The 25,680-nt window shown below is 43.1% G+C and overlaps 2 protein-coding genes and 1 non-coding gene across 6 annotated transcripts in view; 1 reads left to right on the forward strand and 2 right to left on the reverse strand.

Moving 5' to 3' along the window:
* RPA2 (replication protein A2) overlaps nucleotides 1-1,766 on the forward strand; it is a 56,395-nt gene extending 54,629 nt beyond the window's left edge. For 2 of the 4 annotated variants that reach the window (XR_014785132.1, XR_014785130.1), the window contains one exon: nucleotides 1,045-1,766. The gene's annotated coding sequence lies outside the window, so the exon portion shown is untranslated. The remainder of the gene's footprint in view (nucleotides 1-1,044) is intronic. The other 2 variants (XR_014785133.1, XR_014785131.1) reach the window with 1 other exon arrangement.
* PPP1R8 (protein phosphatase 1 regulatory subunit 8) lies at nucleotides 171-24,709 on the reverse strand. Its single transcript, XM_084815543.1, has 7 exons — nucleotides 24,626-24,709; nucleotides 20,567-20,627; nucleotides 10,777-10,930; nucleotides 6,471-6,691; nucleotides 5,807-5,951; nucleotides 5,538-5,602; nucleotides 171-2,781 (listed from the first exon to the last, which is right to left on the reverse strand). Exons 1-7 carry the CDS (start codon nucleotides 24,688-24,690, stop codon nucleotides 2,428-2,430), a joined length of 1,065 nt encoding a protein of 354 aa, XP_084671669.1. The 5' UTR covers nucleotides 24,691-24,709; the 3' UTR covers nucleotides 171-2,427.
* Nucleotides 19,357-19,510, reverse strand: LOC146337970 (small Cajal body-specific RNA 1). Its single transcript, XR_014785244.1, has one exon.
* Nucleotides 24,710-25,680: the final 971 nt, after the last annotated feature.

Consider the following 25,680-nt stretch of genomic DNA (forward strand, 5'->3'; position numbering starts at 1 on the left):
TATAGTTTTAACTATACACTATGTGAAGAAATACTTGTTGTCTGTATTCCTGCTCCCCTTTTAAAAAGGATTGTAAGCTTTTGGGGGAAATAAGGATAGAAAGATTTAGATTAAATAAATTGCACATGATCATTTGCTGGACGGCACTGTAAAATCTGGGAACACACATTAAACTCACCATTTGGCAAAACAGTCATTTAATTTACAGTGTAGTAAAGGTTACAGATAAAAAGCTCAACAGAGTGTGAAAAGGCCTATTACACAAATGTACAAATGTCTGTACAGAGCCCCACATCTCTCATCCCTCCTCTCCTGTGCTCAATATCAGGATTGGCTTCAAAGATCTCAAACTAAAAGTTTGTACTATCTCAGGGAGTTGAGGGGCCGAGACCAGCAAGCAGTAATATCCCAAGGGATGTACCTTGCAACACAGTCACTTTAAAAAAATCTTCTTTTAAAATCCAGCAAGGAAAAAGCTCAACTGCTTTAAACTGGTCATATCCTGAAGAGCTGCCCTCAGAGCAGGAGACCACTCTGTAGCCTAGGAAGAGTTAACTGAAAATATCCCAAAGAGGAAAGGTTGCAAATGAAGTAACAAAGGATTTGGAGTATGGAATACTAAAGCTCATGAGCCATTAGCAGTCACAACTAAGAATATGATGTTTATGATCACACTAAATAAAGAGACAGCTCCATCTTCACCAAGGGGCCCTATGTACACGTTAGGATGAAACAGACAAAAGCAGATTGCACAGAAGTTAAGTGACTTCAAGACATTCACCCACTCCAGACTCCCAACATGGTAGAATATATTGTTTCAATATTGGGGGGGGGGGGGAGAAGAGCAGCAGTTACACTGAATTATTTGACCCAAATCTTGGCCCGGCCTAATGCTTTTAAGTGGCAAATGTAACTTTGGGCAGCTGCAACGTTTCTGAAATAACAGACACAATCTAGCTGGGTTACACACTTTTAAAAGTTCCTTTGATTCCAATTGGAGGAATCACATAAGCATGTGGTTAACTCTCTCAATGAAATCCACAGGACGAAATGCTTGCCTTCAGTTGAGCTGTGCCCACTGTTCTTCCTATGTCATGCTGCATGGGGCAGTGAATTGCTGGAGATGCTAACTGCATCTAAATATACAGAACTAAGAAGAGATTGACCAAGGACTGTGATTAAGTGTCTGCACAGTGCTAAGAGGCTGGATATTGAACAAAGATGACAATACAGGACTCCAGGACAATACAGCTTCAATTTGATATTTACTTCAGTGTGTACAATATACACATCTAGACCAGCTGCAAAGTCTTTTGGTTCCAAGCATCTGGAACTGAAGTGAGTACCCGCCTTAGGTCAACTTTTGCTCAATCAAAAAAGGAAGTCAAAGGGTCAGACTGTAGCATGGTGGAGCTGCAATCAGGAAACTATTTTAACTTGGGCAAGATCCCTATTTGTCAGAACTGCACACGTTACAAAATTTCAGAAACTGGCCAACTTTTCTTGGGATGCAGCTTTAGGATTAGCCAGAAGATGTGACAAGTAGAAAACTGCCCAACGATTTCTGCTTGTGTATAGAAAACCAAACCACAAAGAATGTTATAGACGACCACTGCTGGACATTCCTATTCACATCCCAAAGACTGGCCCATCAAAAAAGTCAAATACCGCTATTTGATCATTCTTTTTGTTAGGAAGGGACACTGTCAGATTACCTTAAACTCCCATGTTAAGTAGATCTGAAATAAATATTCAGAGTAATATTCCTTTCCTTGTACCTTTTTGCTGCTTTCAGTTTAGGATGCTCAGTAGCAATGAATCTCTTCCATTTTTATTTCTTGAGCATTTCATTACACTTGCAGGTTTCAAAGCATTGCTTGTTTATACTCCAAACACAAAGGGTTATGCCTACGGTAAAAGCACTTTATGATCCTGAGCTAAAAAGCAAACTTCTGTATTTGACTCACATGGAAACAATTCATTATAAGCCTGACAAAGTGCTACTTGAGGACATGTTCGACTGAGGAAGAGTGATCATCTGACTGGCTGGGTGAGATTGAACAGGGCTACTCTCAGGACTAAACATTCTGCCAGTTCTGCAGCTGCAAGACTGAGCTGTAAATGTTGACTGTGAGTAACCCGACAGTGCCCTGTAAAGGTATGAATAACGTCAGAAGAAAAATAACCTTGGAACTATAATGGCTGGGTAAGAGAAAAAAAGGATACTAGGCAGTGGGAGATATTTTTGCATTTCCTTTTTAGACACCTATAGAACTCTTCTGAAGGTTGATTTTGTAAGGGAGTTTAGCCCTGTAACCGATCTACGACACGCGGTTAGGACCAAGTCTGAAAAGCTGCTGCACCTGCACAGTTTTTTCCCTCTGGCCGGTTGCTTCCATCCCCTCGGGACAGACCACGCTCTGCAACTCAGATCAAGAGAGATGGGGTGGGCTTCTTGCCCGGCCAAGCTTCTTTCGCATACTTCTTTTTCTTGGGCTCATTCACAACTTCGGGATTAAAGACAGCAGGGTTTGGAGCTGGGTTCATGGCGACCGTTGAGGGTGCAACCGGAGTCAAGTCCACATCCGGGGCAAGGTTAGGATAAGGCATGGGCAGGCCCCCAATGAGTGCAGTGCCGTGAATGCTATGGGACTGGGCACCTGCCTCGTTGTGAGTGGGAGGCAGGCCACCGTACAATCCTCCACTATAGGGAAAGTTCTGCATGCGACGCGTCGCAGCCTCATCCGCACTCAGGGACCCAGAGTTGTCCATTCGTTTTTTCTGCAGAAAAACAGACATGTATTTACTTTTTAAAACTCTCCCAATACAAATAACCTCAGAGGAATCCTATCCTTCTCTTCCCAAATATTAACTCTTTAATTATTATTAAATTAAATATTAATTTAAGTAATGTTTCTGAGAATTTGTGTTTGAATTTGCATGATTTCCAGGAATTTCCATCCCTGACCCCAGACAGCAATCCCTTTTGTATAGTGTCACACTGTAAACCTATCAGCGGGGACTGTGTTTTTTTTAATCTTTGTCCAGCACCCTGAATACTTTTAAGGTGCAATAACAGAGTGGATAAAAATGAAGGATTTTTTTGGGTAAAGAAACATCTGAACAGAAAGTGTACATCTGATTTAATTTTAAAAATTGCCTTGTAAATTCTAAGTTTCTCTTAAAGAATAATTTGTTTAATATTAAATATTCCAAATACAAGCATGTTAGCCCTTCAATTAAACTTTAAACCGAATCAATGCCTTCTACTATATATGCTGAGTTAAAGGTTTCTTCATGTAAAATGAAGAATGAATTTGATCACTTCTCAAATATTTATACGCTGTCAACCCTATAGAGGCATTCTCATTTAGCCCATTCCCATTAAGCAGTCTATTCTGTAACATGTTCTAAAATTAGTAAAAATCAGGTTATCTGAAAAGTGATATAAACTATTTCATGCTGTGTAGCATAACATTACTTAGGTGCAAGTTAATTTGGTTTAATGGTCAAATTTGCACCACTGTTTAGGAAATATATGAAGATGTATCAAGGGAAACGTGATTTAAATCAGCCTATTTCCTTGCTGATTTAAATTATATAGAAAGAAAGTGTATCAGCGAAAAATGCCCAGCCCTTAGTGAGCTGTGCTGGTTTTCTATCTGCAGGGAATTTTTTTTAAGCACAGGGATGTAACCAACCCCAACCTGGAACTTGAAGTGCTACAGTCTATCCTCCCACCCCATTCTGCTGCAAGTGCAGATCTCAAACCCTTTCCTTCCAAACCACACATCTGCTGATCGCCTATTCCTCTGCTATTGTAGTAATTTTAAAAAATGCCAATTTTATTGCTTTTAATTTTTTGTTATAACATTAGCAGGGGGAACTGTGTCTGAATAGTGACCAAATTATTAAAAGTTCATTGTTGTGGGTCGTTTCATAGTGCAGCCTGATGCATTCACACATAAAGCTAAGCCAGGATTTAGTGCTACATTGATGACATTTGGTGAGGCTGGGTGATGCCTCAGGATTGAGTACTTCCCCCTCCCCTTTGGCTAGGAAGAGGAATAAATCATAATTCAGTTCCACATTCCCTAATTCCTGGCCTTTCACTATGTTCAAACTAGGAATTCTGGTTTCAGACAAACTATAAAGAGATCAGCAAAACAATCCAGGATTTATAGTTGGCTTGTTTAGCAACTGACTAGACTCTGTAGAAACTGAATCCAGGTTAAGACCATCTCTGGCCACATGGGAGGGGGCAGCGTGCAAGCCTGAGAGTTTTCTCAGGCTCGTCAAGGCTCATCTAATGTAGCTCTACATCCAGGCTTAGCATTATGGGCAAACTGGGCCACTGTTAGGGAGAATTCTTAAGGCCAGACTGTTCATCTGTGGCACACTGGATTGCTTTTACTTTACACTTACTATTTTCACTTTGTGAAACAGAGTAACGTTTGATAAACTGGCCCCTTCCCCCACACCGGAGCAGGGAAAATTGTTTAGGATAGATTAATGCAGCTATTTTGCAGCTTTAAAACTGTCCCTGTCAGTTGTGTTGTCATGTTCATAAGCACTCCCTGCCAGGTTCTGTCCAGCAGGCAATACCCTCATGGAATCAGTTGCTTAGCTGCAACCCAGTAAGAGAGCCTCCCCCAACCTGGTGCCTTCCAGCTGTGCTGGACTCCACGTCCTGCCATTCCCATGCTGGCTGGGAATGACAGGAATTGTACTCCAACACATCTGGAGGGCACCAGGTTGAAGAAGGTTGTAGTATCAGGTTCCCCTAGGATGTTAACTGCTTTACCAGTGTAGCCAAACACTCTCCCCACTGCCAGAATGTAGTGGTTTAGCAGAGGCAAAAGATAAAGAACAGAAGGGGAAGAAATAACTGCTAGATGGGAAAGCTACACAGGATGCAAATGGATTATATACAGCAGCCGAAACAGTTTTAACAACTGCATCATTTCACAAAGAGTTTCTTGGGTTCTGGATAGACCTACCAGCTGCCCTGATTTAAGTAGTAATCCTTTAAGCTAAGTGCCCTCTGTTTGTGGACTCTTCTCTCTTCTACCTGGCATTACTCTGGTTTCCAACAATAAACATTTGCTCGCTGTGTTAGGCAGCTCCAATAATTTAATTTTTCTCATAAATTCCAAGCCACAGAACTAAGTAACGCTGTCGCTTGCAACTCTTGGTTTTACTAACTTTGGCATATTCTTTCAGTTTATGGAAAACATCAATATATCTAGGAGGGACCACAGTGGCATCTTGCCAGCAAGAACTTTCTCTTGTTGTTGTTGCATCAAAACTACCCTTTATTCCTTATCCGTTTCTGTCTCTGTCAAAAACCCAATTTAAACTGCAATACACAATACATTTACTTGAAAGTCAGTTCCAAAGCAATCATACTTACTTCGGTGTAAAACGTACTGAGAATTAGGCTGTAAGCCTTAATATTTACAAACACATTCATACTGATCTAGCAGTAAAAAGAACCAAACAGAACCAAAAAACAGCTTTGCAATTGAGCAGCATACCTTCACTGGGACTACTGCCGTCTGTACCATGTTTCTGAAACGTCCAACAGAAGGGTCCACATCCTCTGTACGGGTAAATCAGATTGAAGTACAATGGTTACATGTAAATGGATTCTGAAGGGTGTATTCAGCACTGAAGGGGACATTATGCAAGCCCTCTCAAAGAGAAGGGTTATTGCCAACAACTAAGCGCTTTAGGAAAACCTCTGTACATTGGTGCACGCAAAACTAAAAACAGGATGCAGTCAGACCTAAACAGAAGTACTCACCTGGATTGATGATCTCGTCATCATCACTGAATGTTACTCTTGAGTTCTTTCGTTTTCTTTTTGGTCTCTGGATATCTAAGTTTCCTTCTTCTATGGTTAATGTGGAGATCCTCTTATTGTGGGCTGTGTTAAATTCTGTTAGGTTCTAAGAAGCCAAAGAGGAGAGTGTCAACCCAGCACATGCTCTCAGATTAAAACATTTCATCTATTCTCCCCACCTACCCTGTAAGTGTTTGGGAGAGCACAACCCTTGATCAGAGGTACCTACAAAGCTATGGAATGAGGCCAGTAGCAAGTCAATTGGTAGTCAGCATGAGCAGCTGCTTGGTTTAGCCAATAGGAGCAATAGAACTCCTAGCATTTCCTAGCCAGCTGCCAGGCAGGATTGGGACCTCTCTCTTCTTTTTTGAGCTAAGCCTAAATCAGGTAATGGAAGTTTTACTCAGAAGGGTCTGGAAAAGTTTGGTCATTCTTGCCTGACCCACTTCTCCCTGGGCTGTAAGAGTAGATTTGCCACACAGAAACATGGACAACACTTCCAAGGCTGGAAGAGCTCCCTTCAGTTACTGTTGTTGATAGTTCTGGCCAGGAAGCCCACTGTTCTCTCCATGAGGTAGACATGTGAAATGGGTTTCATTCTACGGGTGAACCACGGTATACTCACATCTAACTCTGTCTCCTCTTCTGGTAGGCCAAGTAATCCCTTGAGTTCATCATCCTCGCCGGTCATTTTCTCATCTCCTTTTACTGCAGAGGGCAATGTCTGAGGTTTTTCTCTCAGAGTGTAGGCCCGCGTGGAGGCGCCAAATGAAACTGTAGAGTCAATGGGAATCTGCTGTGGCTTGTGGGGCTCCAGACGAATGTGACCCAAAAATGTGCCATGTGCTGAGAATTTTGGAATTGAAAAAAAAAACCCAAACACCAACCATTAGCCATCAACATGTTATTTAAAGCCTCATGGGATCCCCAAAGTGATCAACTTCCATAATTTCAGCATCTCCCCACCTTAATGTACCTTGTGGACTGTTTTTCATTATATAGTTACTTAAAATACATTTGTATCCCAGCTCTCCAAGGCTTGAAGCAGCTTCCAATTAGAAATGCAACAGCAGATGGCCAACATTCCACAATTGCTCTCATTATCTCTCTGGTGAGGGCAACAAGGAACCCCAACCTTCCTCTTCAGCTTGGAGAGGATAATTTCCACAGTTGCACTGCACTCAGAAACACGTCTCTACAGGGAAAATCCCTGCTTCTTGGACAGAACCTTTTGGCATTGGGAGGTGGTGGTGCTCTTCAGTGCTTCACTGACCAGTGCCAAAGCAGTCCTCAGCTTGCAACCCTTTGGCTCTCAAGACAAAAGGCCAAGGCTCGCTGTTTTGGCACTGAAGACACTCCAGAGTGCCTTGGCATCGCAGCGCCCAAACAACTCCCTCCTACCAATCCCATCTCAAGTTTGGACTTGGGGGAATGGGACGGTGATTGTTTTCACAGTTGCACTGGGCTTCCACAACTGTGGGGCTGATCCCCGTCCCTCACTCCAGCTCCAAACCGGAGGCAAGCAAGGCTATGGACAAGAGGAGGGGCAGCGTCCTGGTGTCCATGAGTTTTGACTTGGTGACCAAGACCAGCCAAAATCTGTGGAACCCTGTAAACAGCAAGGAACACAAGTCCATTCAACACAGTAATCAGCAGCAGAAATGTAAGGCCCCGGTGCCCCCTTCTGAAAGAGCTGGGTTCTGCACCCTCTCTGAAAAGCCACAAGAACAGATCAGCGATTAACTTTATCAGGGAGGTAGTGAAAAGCACCAGCAATTTCAGTGAGGGCCCTATTCTACACTACCAAGCTCAAAATATAAAACAGCTGGAACTGGAACTATGCCAAATTTACTTCCTACTGAAAAAGGCGAAGAGATTTCAAGCATTTCCTGATGTCTCCCATCCCAAACACCTAGGAGCTTTGAGATGCTGTACTAAAGCATCACCATGGAGAAGAAGAAAGGTCACTTGGGAATGCTGCACAGAAAAATCAAGAGCATCACCTCTTTCGACTCCACTACCCGCTGCCAAGGGAGGTCATAAAACATTCATTTCCCGGAAGGCAAACTGGTGAGACTAAAAGACAGTAACTTGCCCAAGAACCTAAGTACAAGGCAGAGGCGGGGTCTGAGCTCCAAACCATAAGACCACTCTTTTGAACCCAAATAATGATGAAGCTGGAGGGCAGCCCTTCACTCTGCGGCATGTGATCCTCCCATTTACTGTTTTTTAATTACAAAAAATCTTCAGAAATAAAGTAAAAATCAGGAGGGGCAGGGAGCCTGCAGAATGCCAAGAATGCTGTCTGCAGATACATTGATGCCCACAGGCAACATGTTGTAGACTCCAGCTATAGTGTAAACCAAGTCGTGTGAGATTCTGTGGAATGTCATGGTGCTCCCTATAATTGTTATGGTTGGGAACACTATTTTGCACATTTTTCCACAGGGGCAAAAAGTCAGTTTTGGGGGCATAGCTAAGCTCCCCCTTTTCTGATCAGTCCCAAATTTTGCAGGTAGACAGCAATGTAATTTTCCAGTGGATTAGCTACGTTTCGTGCATAACAAAGCTTATGATGGGATATTATTAGGAAAAAGGATTCACCCCTCATGGACTGAAATTAGCATTGCCCTTTGAGGTCTGTGGGGAGTTCTTATTGTTGTTGTGGTGGTGGTGATAGAATACACATTGGCATAATTTCCTTGTGTGTGCACCAAGTGCTTTTAAATGATGAGATATATACAGAAATCCAGTATATATAGACAGTAGGAATTCAATGGGACTTACTCCCATGTAAGCATGTGCATGTGAAGGGTTCCTTCCTCTCTCTCTCTCTGCCCCCCCCCCCGCCCTTCCCCCAATTGCTTTCAATCAGTGGGTTCTGCCATAAACTGCTTTCTCTGTGTTGTTCTTCTGGAGAAATGTCTGAGATGGGGGTTGGTGGGTTGAACTGTGCAGCAAAAGGCTTGTGTATAGCAAAATAGGTGTCCTTGGGTCTACCTCTGGTGACCCCCCTGGCTCCACCTCCAGTGAACCCCCCTTTCTGCCCCACCAGTTAGACTGGCCATGAGCCTCCACTGCAAAGACCCAGGTATGAACCCCCTAAACCCCCCCCCCCCCAGCCTGGAGCTTCCAACCAAGATACCCCCAGCACCCCCCTCATGGGTCCCCACTCCAGGCATGAGCCCTGACCCCAGACACCCATTCCTAGCACGAGGCCCCACCCAGCAGACCCAGGCATGAGCTACTCCCCAAACCAGTGCTGCCATCCTGGAGCCCACACCTCCAGGCTACCACCCAAGGCATGACCCCTCACCCCCAGGCACCCATCCCCAGCATGAACTATGCCTTGGAGAGGGAATCTATTGTGATTACAGTATTCTTCTGAGCAAACCCATTGTGTTTGGGGGCAGACTGGTGTATTCCCATGCTCTAAGTGTGGGGAAATTTTCTTTTGCAACTCCAGTGTTGATAAACACCAGAGTCTCCATACCCTTCCTAGCAGAATCTGTGATATCAGTGGCAAAACCTACGGTAGCTTGTGAATTATGGTTGAACTGAACACACAAAAGCTGGGAATTCATTTTTCTAGCCACAACACCAGCCTCCTTTCAAACCACAACATGTCTTGGGCAAAGGGAACAGCACGATGTGTAGGGTAGGAGCCACTGGGATGCACATGTGACTGTTGAACCACAGGGCTCTGGGACCTATCAATCAACAGCCTGAGTGCGCGGACCTGTGAGATATTATGCATGCCAAGGTGAGGGAAAGCCAGCAATACAGGGTTAACAGTCAGGCACCCATAGCCTCCACCCCATATCCCACTTCCCATTTGTTCCACCACCCTGTACCCTGTTAGAAGTGAAGGGATAACTGCTTGAGCACTGGTTGGCAGAGAGGAAGTTGGGATGTCATACTGGATAGAGATAGGAAAGCTAGTGTCCAGCACAACAAAAAGTTATCAGTCTGGAACCCATTGGGCTCCTGCAGCATGGCAAGACAGTCCCTGCCCCCTCGGTAGCCTCCACCTCATTTCTACCTGCCTATAGGAGTGAAGGAGTTACTTTCAGGCAGCTCCGGTCATTAGCTACAAATGCTATTGCCACACTGTTGATGTTAATAGGCTATCCCTGGCTGAGGAGACATTTGTAGTGGCTTGTAATTAGCTAGGGATGCATTTTCAGTTACAGTGTATCAACCAATTGTTGAAGCCTCTAAGCTACTACAATGAGTACTGCCCCTGCAATATTATATGGTGCCAGGAGCTTCTGCTGATGGCACAAGATTGGGAGAGCTGGGAAAAACAGGGAAAGAGACAAGAGGTATAGGCTATAGGGGCCAATAACTCCTGCAGTGGTGGTGCAGACCAATTGGGGGGGGGGGGGACTGTTAACCCTTGTACTGCTGGTTACTGGTTTTCTCTTGGAATCCGAACTTCCTCTCTGCTAGTCAGCGCTCAGGCTGATAACCCCTTCACTGCTACAGGACTACAGGCAGCTTGATCTTCAGGTACAGAGAAGGCTACAGAAGCAGACACCCAGAGATGCTTAATCAACATGAAATGAGGGGGCAACTCTGATGTGGCAGGCATATGTCACAGGTCTGAGCACTCAGGCTGTTGGCTGATAGGTCCCAGAGCCCTGTGGTTCAACAGTCACATATGCATCCCAGTGGCTTCCTGCCCTTCGTCATTTGCCACACATGTGCTGGTCCCTTTGCCCAAGGTGCATTGTGTTCAGCTTTTGTGTTCAGTTCAACCATAATTTACAAACCACCCTAGGTTTTGCCACTGATTTTAATCTTTGTGTATGTCAGCAGAATGTGAAGATAAACAAGTCTGAAACAAAATCCTTGAAAATTCACCTTGAACATTCCTTCTGCACCCCCCCCCCCAAGTATATTACCTGGTTAATTATCAATGAACTTACTGCTGTTGAGATCTATAAGAAAAACCCTCTTCAGATGTTTGTGGTAGACCAAGGCAGCATGGACCCGAGAACATGACTGGTGATCAATGGTAAAGTCACATAAATCAGGATTTCTCCCAAAAAGATAGTATTTCTTTTCATCAATGATCAGCTTCTGTGATAAGACATCAGACAGATAGCAACGTAAGACTCACACTTTTTGCCTATCTTCTTAAAAGCATGGATCTGAATACAAAATGCAGGCAGAACCTCATTAAACCAAACCGTTGCATTTTAGCAGGGAAGAAGAGAATGCCATCTACCCAGAAAGACAGGCCATTAAAGGAACCCCAAAACTGACTGGACAGAGGCTAGTTCTGACTGACGGGGGGTGACATGATTGACTACAAGATGTTTCCAGCACTACTGCTTTTACACAAAAGCACCAACCATCAGCATTACAGGGAAGGGCTACACAAACCACTCCTCTCAATTTTCCATCACAGCTGTTGCCACAGCAAGATATTTCAGTGTCAGCAGCCAAGGGAACAACCACATCCAGTTCTCAGTCAAAGCTTACCTTCCATAAAGCAATTCCGTTTCCTGTTATTTTATACCTGAATTGTTGCAAATGTTTGGTGCGCTGTTTACTGTGTTAGCTGCCTTGACTAAGCCAATGGAAAGGCAAGATCTCAAACAAACAAACAAAATTACTGTCACCTACACACAGAAACTACATGTTAGAAATAATAAAGTTTCCTGCCTAGCCTTCCTGATATACTAGCTTTCCATGTGTAGGAATCTCTTTTTTGTGAGGGCGTGCAGCATCATGAGTTCTCACCTGCAGTCTGAAGTGGTAGAGTCCAACACAGGTGTACCATATCAGAGAGATAAGTTAAAAGTGAAACCAAACCAAACAAGAACTAAATTCTATCCTTTGTATGATGCAGTACTTCAAAACCACATAATAAAATGCAGGTTGGAGAAGAGATTAAGAAATATGCATTTAAAACCAACAACAGCACCACAAAAAGAAAAGTTGACAAACATCCAAGAAAGACAATTAGGGCCCTATTGAGATGATATCTTCCCCCACCTTGACTACTATCTGGGGCAAGATTAGGAATAGGCCTGGAACCCCCAATGCTCCCTCTCCCACTTCACTCAGCCGAGATGGGGGAACAATCAAGCTAGGAGATTCCACTTTTTTTTTCTTGTCTTCTCGTCATTGGGAGGTAAAATCTACCCAAGATGGGGGAGAAGCATATAACCCTGAGGCCCACTTCCAATCTGACCCTGGGAACAATCTTGGGAAGGGAGAACACCATGTGAACAAGGTCTAAGCCAATTTGAATAAGGTGTGTTACCAGCTGGCTAGTCAGACAGAAACTATTCTGGTTCAAATAAAACCATTTTAGCACATTTTGCTGGTACATTAGCAGGCTTTCATAGATATAATCTAGCAGGAGGTTAAAACATACATCATGTCAGATCGTTTGCATATCACTAGGACAGAAGTGGGACCACCAGGAGTATACCCACCTTAGACCAAATGCCAAAGGACCGAACCCAGTCCCACTCATGAAGTTTGAATAAGCTGTAGCTCACACATCACAATTTGAGCTGCCTCTTCAGTAGATAGCTGTACAATTTCTGGCCAAATTCCTCTGAATAAGGCAAATATTCACTATACCTGGAGGTCCATTATAACAAGGCAATGGCATCCTGTAGGAGACAGACTCAGTGGCTACACCACAGAGAAACAGCAGCTTCATCTGAAAAATGAAGAGCTTCATTCAAAGCCACAACCCTAACCATACTTATTTGGCAGAAAGTCCCATTTATATCAATGGGACTTACTTCTACAGTGTTAGGACTGGGATGCAAACCTTTACCTTTTAAATGCCAGAACAGAAGGAGATGTGAATGATTATTGCAAAGTCTGAAAAATTAGATTACCTAGTAGAACACAGACACACCCAACTTATAACTATGTAGTTTAAGTAAAAATATTTATATCATACCTACTCCATTCACTTGTCATTTCACCAGTTTTCTAGTATTCTGGTGCTCTAGACCCAATCTTAACATCCTAAACCTACCTTGATACAAGAACAGAAAAGAACAGCTAAGAACAGTGCCTCATAAAACCTTGATTTCTTACATGGCATCTGTAGCTTCTGTTAAATCACAATGGGAATCTGAATGCATTTCACCATCTACCACTTATGGCCCCTGCTTTAGTACCACTGATCTCCAGGCTTCATCATCCCATTCTATCCCTTTCAGATTAGTCTGTCATATGCATGACCTACATTTTCTGGGAATAATATTATTTTGTATCTTACCCTTGATTTCATTATTTATGCATTCCCTCTCTCTTCTCCCAATTTTTTACAGCCTCTTGCAAATTAACATTCACTAATGAATTGAGAATTCGCACTGTGACATTTATAACACTTTTTTCTAGCTCTGAATGGTAGGACCGATTTTAGCTCACACAATTATGGTTGTGTCTAGGTCAGCTGTAAAGAACAATATTGTTTAGGAACCTGGAATGTCAGATCAATGAATCAAGGTAAGCTGGAGGTGGTCAAACATGAGATGGCAAGATTGAACATCGACATCTTGGGAATCAGTGAACTAAAATGGACAGGCATGGGCAAATTTAATTCAGGTGACCATCATATCTACTACTGTGGGCAAGAATCCCTTAGAAGAAATGGAGTAGCACTCATAGTCAACAAAAGGGTGGGAAAAGCAGTACTGGGGTACAATCTTAAAAACGATAGAATGATCTCAGTACGAATCCAAGGCAAACCATTCAACATCACAGTAATTCAAGTCTATGCCCCAACCACTGATGCCGAGGAAGCTGAGGTTGATCGGTTCTATGAAGACCTACACCTTCTAGAACTAACACCAAAAAAAGATGTCCTCTTCATCATAGGGGATTGGAATGCTAAAGTAGGAAGTCAAGAAATCACTGGGATAACAGGCAGGCATGGCCTTGGTGTACAAAATGAAGCAGGACAAAAGCTAATAGAGTTTTGCCAAGAGAACACGCTGATCATAGCAAACACTCTTTTCCAACAGCACAAGAGACGACTCTACACATGGACGTCACCAGATGGTCAATATCGAAATCAGATTGATTATGTCCTTTGCAGCCAAAGATGGAGAAGCTCCATACAGTCAGTAAAAACAAGACCTGGAGCTGACTGTGGCTCAGATCATGAGCTTCTTGTTGCAAAATTTCAGCTTAAATTGAAGAACGTAGGGAAAACCACTAAACCATTCAGGTTTGACCTAAATCATATCCCTGATGAATATACAGTGGAGGTGAGGAATAGATTTCAGGGATTAGACCTGATAGACAGAGTGCCTGAGGAACTATGGACGGAGGTCTGTAACACTGTTCAGGAGGCAGCAACGAAATCCATCCCAAAGAAAAAGAAATGCAAGAAAGCAAAGTGGCTGTCTGATGAGGCTTTAGGAAAGCCTGAGCTGATGAGCTGAGGAAAGAAGGGAAGCGAAAAGCAAGGGAGAAAGGGAAAGATATATCCAACTGAATGCAGAGTTCCAGAGACTAGCAAGGAGAGACAAGAAGGCCTTCTTAAATGAACAATGCAAAGAAATCGAGGAAAACAACAGAATGGGAAAGACTAGAGATCTCTTCAAGAAAATCGGAGATCTCAAGGGAACGTTTTGTGCAAAGACGGGCATGATAAAGGACAAAGAAGGCAGGGACCTAACAGATGCAGATGAGATTAAGAAGAGGTGGAAAGAATACACGGAAGAACTATACAGGAAAGATCTGAATGTCCCTGATAGCCATGATAGTGCGGTCACTGAACTTGAGCCGGACATCCTCGAGGGTGAAGTCAAGTGGGCCTTAGGAAGCATTACTAACAACAAAGCTAGCGGAGATGACAGTATTCCAGCTGAGCTATTTAAAATCCTAACAGATGATGCTGTTAAAGTGCTGCATTCAATCTGCCAACAAATTTGGAACACTCAACAATGGCCGCAAGACTGGAAAAGGTCAGTTTACATTCCAATGCCAAAGAAGGGCAACGCCAAAGAGTGTTCAAACTACCGCACAATTGCGCTCATTTCACATGCCAGCAAGGTGATGCTCAAAATCCTACAAGCTAGGCTTCAGCAGTATGCGAACCGAGAACTACCGGAAGTACAAGCTGGGTTTCGAAGAGGCAGAGGAACTAGAGATCAAATCGCCAACATTCGCTGGATCATGGAGAAAGCAAGAAAATTCCAGAAAAACGTCTATTTCTGCTTCATTGACTATGCTAAAGCCTTTGATTGCGTGGATCACAACAAACTGTGGCAAATTCTTAAAGCGATGGGAGTACCAGACCACCTTACCTGTCTCCTGAGAAACTTCTACGAGGGTCAAGAAGCAACAGTAAGAACCGGACATGGAACAACCAAGTCGTTCAACATTGGGAAAGGAGTACAACAAGGCTGCATATTGTCACCCTGCTTATTTAACTTATATGCAGAGTACATCATGAGAAACACCGGGTTGGATGAATCACAGGTCGGAATTAAGATTGCTGGGAGAATTATCAACAACCTCCGATATGCAGATGACACCACCCTAATGGCAGAAAGCGAAGAGGATCTAAAGAGCCTCCTGTTGAGGGTGAAAGAGGAGAGTGCAAAAGCTGGTTTGAAACTCTACATTAAAAAAACTAAGATCATGGCATCTGGCCCTATCACTTCCTGGCATATAGAAGGGGAAGAAATGGAAGCAGTGACAGATTTTACCTTCTTGGGCTCCACGGTGACTGTAGCCATGAAATTAAAAGATGCTTGCTCCTTGGGAGGAAAGCTATGGCAAACCTAGACAGCATGGTAAGAAGCAGAGACATCACCTTGCCGACAAAGGTCCGTCTAATCAAAGCTATGGTTTTCCCAGTAGTAATGTATGGCTGTGAGAGCTGGACTATAAGGAAGGCTGAGCGCCGAAGAAGTGATGCTTTCGAACTGTGGTGCTGGAGAAGACTCTTACGAGTCCCCTGGACTGCAAGGAGGTCAAATCAATCAATCCTAAAGGAAATCAACCCTGAGTGCTCATTGGAAGGACAGATACTGAAGCTGAAGCTCAAATATTTTGGCCACCTAATGTGAAGAGAAAACTCTCTGGAAAAGACCATGATGCTGGGAAAGACTGAAGGCAAAAGGAGAAGGGGACGGCAGAGGATGAGATGGCTAGATAGCATCACCGATGCAATGAATATGAACTTGAGCATGCTCCGGGAGAGAGCGCAGGACAGGAAGGCCTGGCGCGCTATGGTCCATGGGGTCACGAAGAGTCGGACACGACTGAACGACTGAACAACAACTAGGTCAGCTGGAACAAAGCTTTCAATTTTAAATACAAAAGATGCAACTTTAATCTTTCTTCACAGTGTAGCAAAATTGTATTGACATAAATAAAATGTAAGAATGTGTCAATTTCCACCCTTTAGCATCAATAGGAAGAGGGGGCAATTTCCCCTACCAGCATGCTATAGAATTCAGCATCTCAACAATTTCCCCCCCTACCCTGCTTGCCTAACAGTAATAACATTGTCACTGCATAGGAGCAGGAAAAAAATTGTTGTCTATTTAATTCTAATTCAAACTCTGCGGCTCAAAAGCAGAATAGTTATTCTGTAGTCAAGAATCTTTAAGGCACAGGCTCTGGACAATGCCAGTGAGAGAGAACATTAAAGACTTAGGGCGCAATTCTCTGCATGTTGAGAAAGAAAAAGATCCTACAACTCCCAGCATTCACTAGCCACCCATGTCTCAACATGCATAGGATTGTGCCCTTAGGAACGTAAGTTAACAAACCAAAGAGTCCTGTGGCACAAGACTGGACTGGACTGGACTCCACTTCTCAGTTGATGGTCGAGAGAGCTGTCACTTCAAGCCCTCTTAAACTAGATAGCCACTATGAGAACTATCTTCAAACAAAGTTCACGTAATATGATTTATGAAACTAAAGTTGAGAACATAACACCACAACTAGGACTACTACCTAATTAAAGAATGATTCAATTAATTTTTCAATCAACTATTAAATTTACATAAATCTACGTATGAGCAAAAGCAATAGTTGTATTGCCACATATATTCATGGTTTTTAGATGATGCATGCATGTTGCAGTGGGCATTAACTTAGAAGAGGCATTCTCTTGTGTGTATGTGTGTGTGGGGGGGAGGGGAATGCCTCTTAAGATGGAGTTTGCCATCTACACATTTTTGTAAGTAAAAAATTTGTATTTAAAACATTTTTTATAAACATCCCCTGCCTAACCTTTTTAATCAATCAAAAGTTTCCTAACAGATTTATCTAACCAAATTAATTAAACACTGCAACCCTAATCATAACTACAGTATTGTATTCAACTCAATCCTGGAAACCAGTGGATTTGTAGGGGCATAATAGTTTCTTACCTACTCTTTACTAGCAGCTCTCCTCCACTCTCTCAGGTTTTAACCATTTGAAACTTGCTGTTAAGAGTGCTGCTGCATCCTTTCTGTCTCCTCAAGCTTTTAATATTTACTGTATACTTCAGCAAGATTGACTTTTGTGTTGCTCTTAAGAAAAATTGTTGTTGTTATTATTATTATTATGAACATTATTACATGTATGAAACTAGAAAGGCTATTTAAATATTTAAAATAACTACGTATCCAGTATTTTGTATTTATAAGCTTCTTTCCCAACAACCAACCTCCTGGGCTATATATTCTCCTGGATTTATTTTCACCAAACAGATTTCCATTCTGAAGCGGCTTGGTCCTTTCCTCCATGATTCCTGCTTAACTCCTTACATCTCAGTTCTGAATTCGTATTCTTGGACGTACTTGAGTTCAGAGAAATGTTACTGCCAGGTTTGTATGCTTGAGGTCACAGCTTTACAAGCGCAATTGAGAGAGCTGCTCTGCAAGCTGGACAAATGCGCCATCACAAGTCATAGAGTTGTACTTGTACTAACACTGTAGCACATCCAGTTTTGCACTAGTGTAGCAAGTCAGGGCAGGGCAACTGTACTGATGCAAATCGCACTGATTAAAGGCTTCGCACAAGTCAGATGTGGGTGTCATAAGCATGTGGCAACATCCCATTCATGTGAACAGGCCCAGGATCTTCTCTTCCAGTGCAATACTACAAGCACAAAACCTAATACCAAGTGCCTTCTCTGAACTGATTACAAGGCGGAAACTAGGTAATTGGTGGACTTTCCATTATGATGCTATTCTAAACAGCTCCTTTCTGGCTAGAGAACCAGGTGTCAAGCATCTGAATTTTCATGAGCAAACATTTCAAGCCTAGGAATTTCTTACTTACCCCTCTAACTGAAGGCCCACTATGTCACAGGCATAGTTCTTACAAACAGCACATGACTTGGTATAGCTTGTGTCTGGAAGTTACCACGTCAGACTATAGGTGGGGTTGACTCACAACAGAATGCACCTCCATACAAAAATTATTCCCTGCGTATAGAAAACTAGATGCCAGAGAGAAGGATTCTATGTGTAGGAATACTCCCTTGCCTCCATGGGGGAGCATCCTGCCATGTGAGCTGCCACCTGCAGTCTGAAGTGGTACAGTCAGGTTTACCACTTCATCTACTGTTTGTCAGAATTATGCCTCAATGAGATTCAGGCCATGCTCTGAAGATACAGGCTCAACTCCAACACATTAACACTCCACCTCCAAGCTTTTTATACTATATTCTTGATTTGGTGGAAGCTGCAGAGCGTTTTCCTCTCCTGCACCTTCACCTTATAATAAACCAATAATTTTAACATAGCGGGCCGAGTATCTCCCCCTTTTAATGTGCTCAGGAGGTAACAGAGCAATATCTGAGGGTGAGAAGGGGATGAGACATTAAAAAGCACTATCTTGGTTAAACTACTCAAAAGCAGAAAGCCAGTAGCAAATACCCGTGGAAAGATTAACATTTGGAAAAAAATGTTGTAAGCTTATGGGACAGAGCAGGACATCAGTCAAATAAATTGTCAGCGTAGCATAGCACTAAGTGCTTGACTAGGACTGGGGAGACCAGAGTTCAAGTCATAACTCAGCCATAAAGCTCTCTGGGTGACCTTGCTCTCTCACAGCCTAACCTACCTCACAGAGTTGTTGTGAGGACCATGTGCATCATCCTGAACTCCTTCACAGAATTAAAAAAAAAAATGCTGCTACTTTTCCCCATATCTATCATAGCATGATTCTAGTTGAGCCGACTCCAAATGCTCCACAAAGAAGTTATGTTAAATTTTAATTACCATTTAATTAACTAATACTACAAAGATATTAAGAGTATGTGGTGCCGCTTACTAGTATGGGCACACTTATTTCCACTCAAGTGGCAACAGCACCTGCTAAAGAAATTTAACCAACATAAGTGAGCAAGCTTGTAAACAGTTTAGGTAAACTAACACCACCATATCTAATTGCTGTCCTTTCTGATTCAATGCCATTGACAAAGTTACAAACGACTTTTATAAAAGAGAAACGGGAATGGAAAAGCAGTAACCGCTTCACTGTTCTTGAACTCATAAGCAGGTTGAAAACTCATCTGTGCCTCTGAGTTATAACCCAGTGTGATCCTCCACACACTGAGCTTGATCACTTCATGGCTTGTTTTGATGTTGCACTTCTTAGACCCAGCCAATCACTAGTTATACCTCTGAACTAAGGTAGAGATGGCTTGGTTAGTATCAAGTGCTTAACAAACCAGTAGGAATTAAACGAGCATACTTTGCAACTGCTAGTTTACAGTGCATTACTTTCAGTTTTGCAGTGCTCAAGAGGTGTTCCATTCTTGAGGCTGCTTACAGTCCAACCAGGCCCGGTTTGGAAGTACATATCTCGGCTTCATAAGCTGAGATATGTATGAGCCATATTGCCCCTGCATTCAAGTCCTCCTACCACCCTTTTGTAGTACAAATCTTCAATTAACCATACTTTCCCATTACGTCTGAACCAGTCACCAGGATTGGAGCAAGCCAAAACCTTAAACCACTGTTTGAAGTTTGTTTAAGATCCTGGTAACTATAGTTTCCTACTTTGCATGAAACACGGAATAATGGTAAATTGGAGACTTCCTGGGTTTTTGCAGTGCACTGAGAAGGGTGGAGAGACGATGGGGTGCAAGACCTGTGCATGTCTCAGCTTTTTAAGCAGAGATATTTATGTCCAAACTGGGGCAGTGTAACTACAGAGTACCAGGTGCCATGAGATGTGAAACACCACATACATTCCCCCCTGCCACCGCCTTCTAAGTAAAGGATGACTCAGTTGTGATCCATTGGACAGAGGGTTGAACTTGGCCCTGGGAGCTTTTCAGCACATGATTACTCATCTGTAAAATTAAAATATTTGTGATATCACAGTTATTGTCCAGATAGAAACAACAGAAACGTCAATCCAGTAAGGAACAGGTTTCCACACAAGGATCCAAGCCCTTCTGGATCCAAACTGGCACCAGTTACAAGGCAATGCCAGAAGGGAAGGGTGAATGGGGAGATGCATTTCTTGCACCTTGCAGTGCCACCATCTGCTTATAAGATGCTTTGGATACTTTGATATAAAGTCTATATTCAAGCAAAATGGGAAGCAACCCAAGAGGGACTGCCAGAAGTACTCAGACATTCTGGGACAGATAGGGAAAAGAATATACTTTAGATATTTACTGTGTTTTCTGCCTGTGATTGTCTCTACAGCTACCCAGTACAGATGTACATTCCTGGTCCATGTTCAAATGTTCTGCATCTATTTTCATACCTCAATAAGTTTGTCTCCTTTGACTACATCCAGGTGCAACCCTGGTGGAGGCTTTCCTGCCCTAGGAAACAAAAACAGAAACATGTTTTGTTTAGGAATAATTCAAGTAGCCTTTGGAATCCCTACAGTTATCAAAAGATCCAAAGTTACCACAAAAACAAAATCCACCGCTCGCTCATATTTTAAGAGATACAGTAGCAACAGTACTTGTTTAGCTGCTGCAAAATGCTGAAATTATGTAGATGAAGAACCTAGATCTTTTAACACAGAAATTTGGGATTCTCACACACAATTTCAGAGTGCATAGCAATGAGTGCTTGTGAAATTAATAGCCAGCACCTTTAGACAGTGCCATGGATGTGCTTCTTAAGACATATAATTTAATTTATGGAATTGGCTACCATAAAATGCTATAGTCTCATAGATGGCTTTAAAATGGGATCCAACAAATGCATGGGTCGGGTGGCTAATGGAACCTTCAGGTTCAGAGGTAATATGCTAATCAACACCAATTGCTCAGGGACAAACACTGGGGTAAGGCCATTGCCTTTATGTCCTGCTTGTGGACTTCCCAGAAGAATCAAGTTAACAGGATGCTGGAACAGAAAGCACCTTTAGGCTGATCCAGCAGTGCTCTTATTGTCTTATAACATTCTGAACTAGAGATCTGCACAAACTTCATCATCATTCAGTGAAATCAGAAGACTAACTGACATGCCCCTCTTGGAACAGGCACCGCTACGGGAATGAATATTTCATTAACACATTCGGTATATAGGAAAAACAAACAGTGTTTACAAATACAGACTTAGGCATTTATATGTTATTCAGGAGTAATACATCTTATTTAGAGGGGCTGGTTTGGCACAGTGGCTAAGAGACTAAGCTACAAATGAGGAAGTCCCCTTTCTAAATCTCATCTCTGCTATAAAGTCACTAGGTGTCTCAGCCTCAATGATCCCCATCTCGGCATCTGCAACACGGGGATAACAATAATCTATATGAAGTACTATGAACACCTCAAAACATTCGTGCTATTATTTCAGCTATTACTACTGCTATTATTTCTGTTCATATTCAGAGTTCATTCCCCATGTTTTCTCCATTAGAAGGATCAAGCTCACTGAACTGATCTAACAATCTTAAAAGCTCCATTCTCATGCATAATATTATCCCCTGGCCCAAACTGTGCTAAATCTATACTAGAACAGAATGCCAAAGGGCTGCTTCCTCTGCATGACAGAGAGAAACCATACGAACCTCTCTGAGCCAAGGGCCAGCATCTGAGCCCCTGCTCTAGCTTGTCATTAGTTATGTTCAGGTGGGTGGGTATGAAAGATAGGGCCTGCTTGGTGATGGTGCATCAACTGTAGAGCTCTCTCCCTGAGAAAATGCATCAAGCCCACTCTTCCTATTTTTAGATAGGCTTCTCCGTGAGCCCCTGGCAAAGGAAGTGAGGCGGGTGGCTACTAGGAGGAGGGCTTTTTCTGTTGTGGCACCCCGGCTCTGGAATGAGCTCCCTAGTGAGGTTCGCCTGGCGCCTACATTGTACTCCTTTCGGCGCCAGGTGAAGACCTTTTTATTTTTCCCAGGCATTTTAGCTTTCTAAATTTTTATCTTTGCTGTTTTAAATCTGTATTTTAAACTCCTGTACTGCTGCTAGGTTTTATTGTGGTTGTATTGTTATATTGTGGTTTTAATGTTCTATATATTTTAAATTGTTTTATTGTGTGTTGTTTGGTTTTAGTTTTTGTGAACCGCCCAGAGAGCTTCGGCTATTGGGCGGTATAGAAATAAATAAATAAATAAATAAATTTGAGAACTTAGGCTGATGCATTTTTAGTTTCTTTTTCTGATGTGTTTTAACAGTTTGATACTGTGTAATTTTTATTGTTATTTTTATTCTTCCACTTTCCCCTTTTGTGAGCTGCCTTGGAAAAAAATCAAGATGGGATAAAATGTCTAACATAGATAAATAACTACAACCAGTATGGGAAAATCCTACCATATCCTTCCCCAGACCAAACAATTTGGGAGTTGAGAACTTACTTTTATTTAAAGAGTGTGATTTCTTCTCTCCCCTTCACTATCATTCCTCTTTCTAACACCCCAAACCAGTAACACAGTTGATAGTCCCAGCTATCATTAGCACAGAAGGTAAGACCTTGCTTGCGAGGGCGCAAACCAGAGAACATTCTGTTTATTTAGTAGCCCCATCACCACAAAGGAGGATGTATTTATTAGAATCTCACATGATAGTAAACATACAAATCAATCACGGTTTGGCAAATCTGAAGTATGAAGTCTGTATCAAAAGATGAACCTTTGCAGACAGTCACCAGAATCTTTTTACTATGAAAAGCACCAAGAGAAGTGTGACATACTTTATGTCCTGTCAGCAAATCTGTCATCCTAAGACCAGTTTTGACAAAGTGAGATGCAGGCTGGCTATACTGCCTTCACGTATTCCAGGGGTGGGGTGGCAATGAAGAAAATCCTCCTCTAAGTCACTTTTGTATGTATGTATTAGGAAGCAAAGTGCATCTGCTCAAAGTGAAATCAGTTACTCTGCAAAGGCACCCAAAACGTCTGTCTCTCCAGTCCTTCAGCACTGTTTCAGATAGTTTGAGAAAGCACAAGGATTACCCCCCACCCTCACCCCAAACCCAGCTTTTTCCAGGGACTTTGTCATCCTTGGGAAAAAAATGAGTTGATTTTTTTTTCTGGGGGAAAGTCCATCAATTTGGCCAAGGCAGCTTACTATGACCATTGCTTTAAGTAAACATTCCCTATCCCAAAATATGAAACTCAGAAAACACGCACACAGATACTTCCATAACCTTCATAATTTGACACAGAAAAGCAAGGAAAAAATGTTTCTAGAAGACCAAGGAATTGCAGGATCAATGGAAGCATATTGAACAAAATGATAGATCCATTTCTTTAGGGTCTGGAGAGTGACACATCCATCCACAGAAGAGGCATTTTCTTTGTTACATCTCTATCTCCCACTACCAACAACAGTTTGAGGATTCTCTACATACTTGGTATGACCTTGTTCTCAAGTAAAACACAGTATTTGCCTAGCCACCTGGCTACAATTAGCACAAAAGTACAGCTGCTGGCCAGTACCCAACAGAGAAAAACATAAATATGCAATTGTTGAGCAAGTATCCCTTGGTGCAGGCTATAGGTCTAACACAAACACCTGGCACCACAACCCGACAGAACTACATTTTTCATATTTTGTTCAATGGTGCTGGCTGTAGTTTGACACGTTACTCAGGCTCTTACAAACAGACATGTAAAGTCATTCCTGTATACAGTATGATATTTTTCTCGTCCAAAATATCACAGCCATGGAGCCACAATAGGGCTGTAAGGGGGGGGGGGGCACACAGCCCCAGATGCAGAAGTGTGGTTCAATCATGCTTAGCGAAAAACTTCCCTTCTAATCCCATAGTTGGCAGAATTGGATGTAATATTCACTAACAAGGCACGTTCATTGATAAGTGGCGAACTTGCTGCTTTCATCTACATTTTCTTTCACCAAAAGCATGCACACTCTGCATGCACAGAGGCACCCCTTCCCCATTACTTAATGAAGGCCACTCAGTAGAAAAAGCATGCACTGTGCCCATATTCAGAGCCACTTTTACTTCATATAGCTTGGTATAATGAATGCGCTCTCTGCCGGAAGCTCAGAGACACCTCTTTGTGACTTTGTTCTTCAATCAGTAAGCAGCATGAACTCTATGCATGTTCAGAGGCACCCTTTAACTTCAAATAGGCTGGTGTAAATACGTTCTCTGCCCATGGTCAGAAGCGTCAACTTTCTTTTTTTAAAAAAATTACTTCACATATTCTAGAGGGAGCATGACACCTCAAGGTTTCGGGGCAAGGTTTGGAGATTCTCCACGGTCTCTCCTCCCTTGCAGGAGCGGCTGCATCCAGCCCCCCCCCCTTTATGATGCTGCTCCGCCTCCCCAGAGAAATCCAGGCCCCTCTGCACAGCAAGCCCCTTTCCCGCTATCCAACGCCACAGGCTCCCACCCTCACCAGCTCGGACAGTCAAAGAGCGGGAGGCTCCCGCCACCACCGGCAGAGTTCGCGTTCGCCGCCATCTTGTGACTGCCCCCATTCAGCTGGGCGTGGGGCACGCCGGGAAGCTGGAAGACCCGTCGGGAGGGAGGCGATCCCAGCATGCACCGCGGCGAGGCACGAAGGTAGCGTGGATCCGGTGTGGTCTAGTCTGCGCTAGAGCTCGAGCGTGGCGTCCGTAGCGACGTCATGGCGACGCTACCAAAAGAGCGGGAACTTGGTCTCTCTGGCAGTAGGTCCAAGCTCTGAAATCGGACCGTCAGATGGAATGCCGTGGCGGCCATCTTGGCGGTAGAAGTAAACAGAAGTCAGTGCAGAGCGCTAGGCGCCGACCCGTCCTTAGCAGCAACCCGGGAGCCACTTTTATTTTTCTCGTACTGTTCCTATTATTTTCATTTCCATACAGCCCAATAGCCGAAGCTCTCTGGGCGGTTCACAAAAAACACATATCGCAATACAAGATAATAAAAACATATAAAATCTCTTAACATACAACATTTGAAACTATTTCAACAGCTACAACACTTACAATTCCCTTTCATGGATCACTGCCTTCTTGTGGCGAAGGGGCTTGCGTAACTCAGTGAAGCCATAAGCTATGCCGTGCAGGGCCACCCAAGACGGACAGGTCATGGCGGAGAGTTCTGACAAAATGTGGTCCACTGGAGAAGGAAATGGCAACCCACTCCAGTATTCTTGCCAAGAAAACCCCATGGAACGTATCACAAGGCTAAAAAATATGACACCGGAAGATGAGCCCCTCAGGTCGGAAGGTGTCCAATATGCTACTGGGGAAGAGCAGAGGGTATTTCCAAGTAGCGCCAGAAAGAGTGAAGCGGCTGGGCCAAAGCCGAAAGGACACTCAGCTGTGGATGTGTCTGGTGGTGGAAAGAAAATCCGATGCTATAAAGAACAATATTGTTTAGGAACCTGGAATGTAAGGTCAATGAATCAAGGTAAGCTGGAGGTGGTCAAACATGAGATGGCAAGATTGAACATCGACATCTTGGGAA

The sequence above is a fragment of the Heloderma suspectum genome, chromosome 10 (genome assembly GCF_057233095.1).
Source record: "Heloderma suspectum isolate Gila_16-S chromosome 10, 16-S_ref, whole genome shotgun sequence".
Taxonomy (NCBI): Eukaryota; Metazoa; Chordata; class Lepidosauria; order Squamata; family Helodermatidae; genus Heloderma; species Heloderma suspectum.

Bases quoted from the DNA above. Each gene is read 5' to 3' on its own strand.
- PPP1R8 (XM_084815543.1), bottom strand. From the start codon at position 24,690: ATGGCGGCGAACGCGAACTCTGCCGGTGGTGGCGGGAGCCTCCCGCTC. The intron at 5,952-6,470 runs GTGAGTATACCG...TTGGCTTCTTAG, and splicing joins AAGAGGAGACAGAGTTAGAT to AACCTAACAGAATTTAACAC. The intron at 2,782-5,537 runs GTATGCTGCTCA...GTTTTTCTGCAG, and splicing joins CGGCAGTAGTCCCAGTGAAG to AAAAAACGAATGGACAACTC.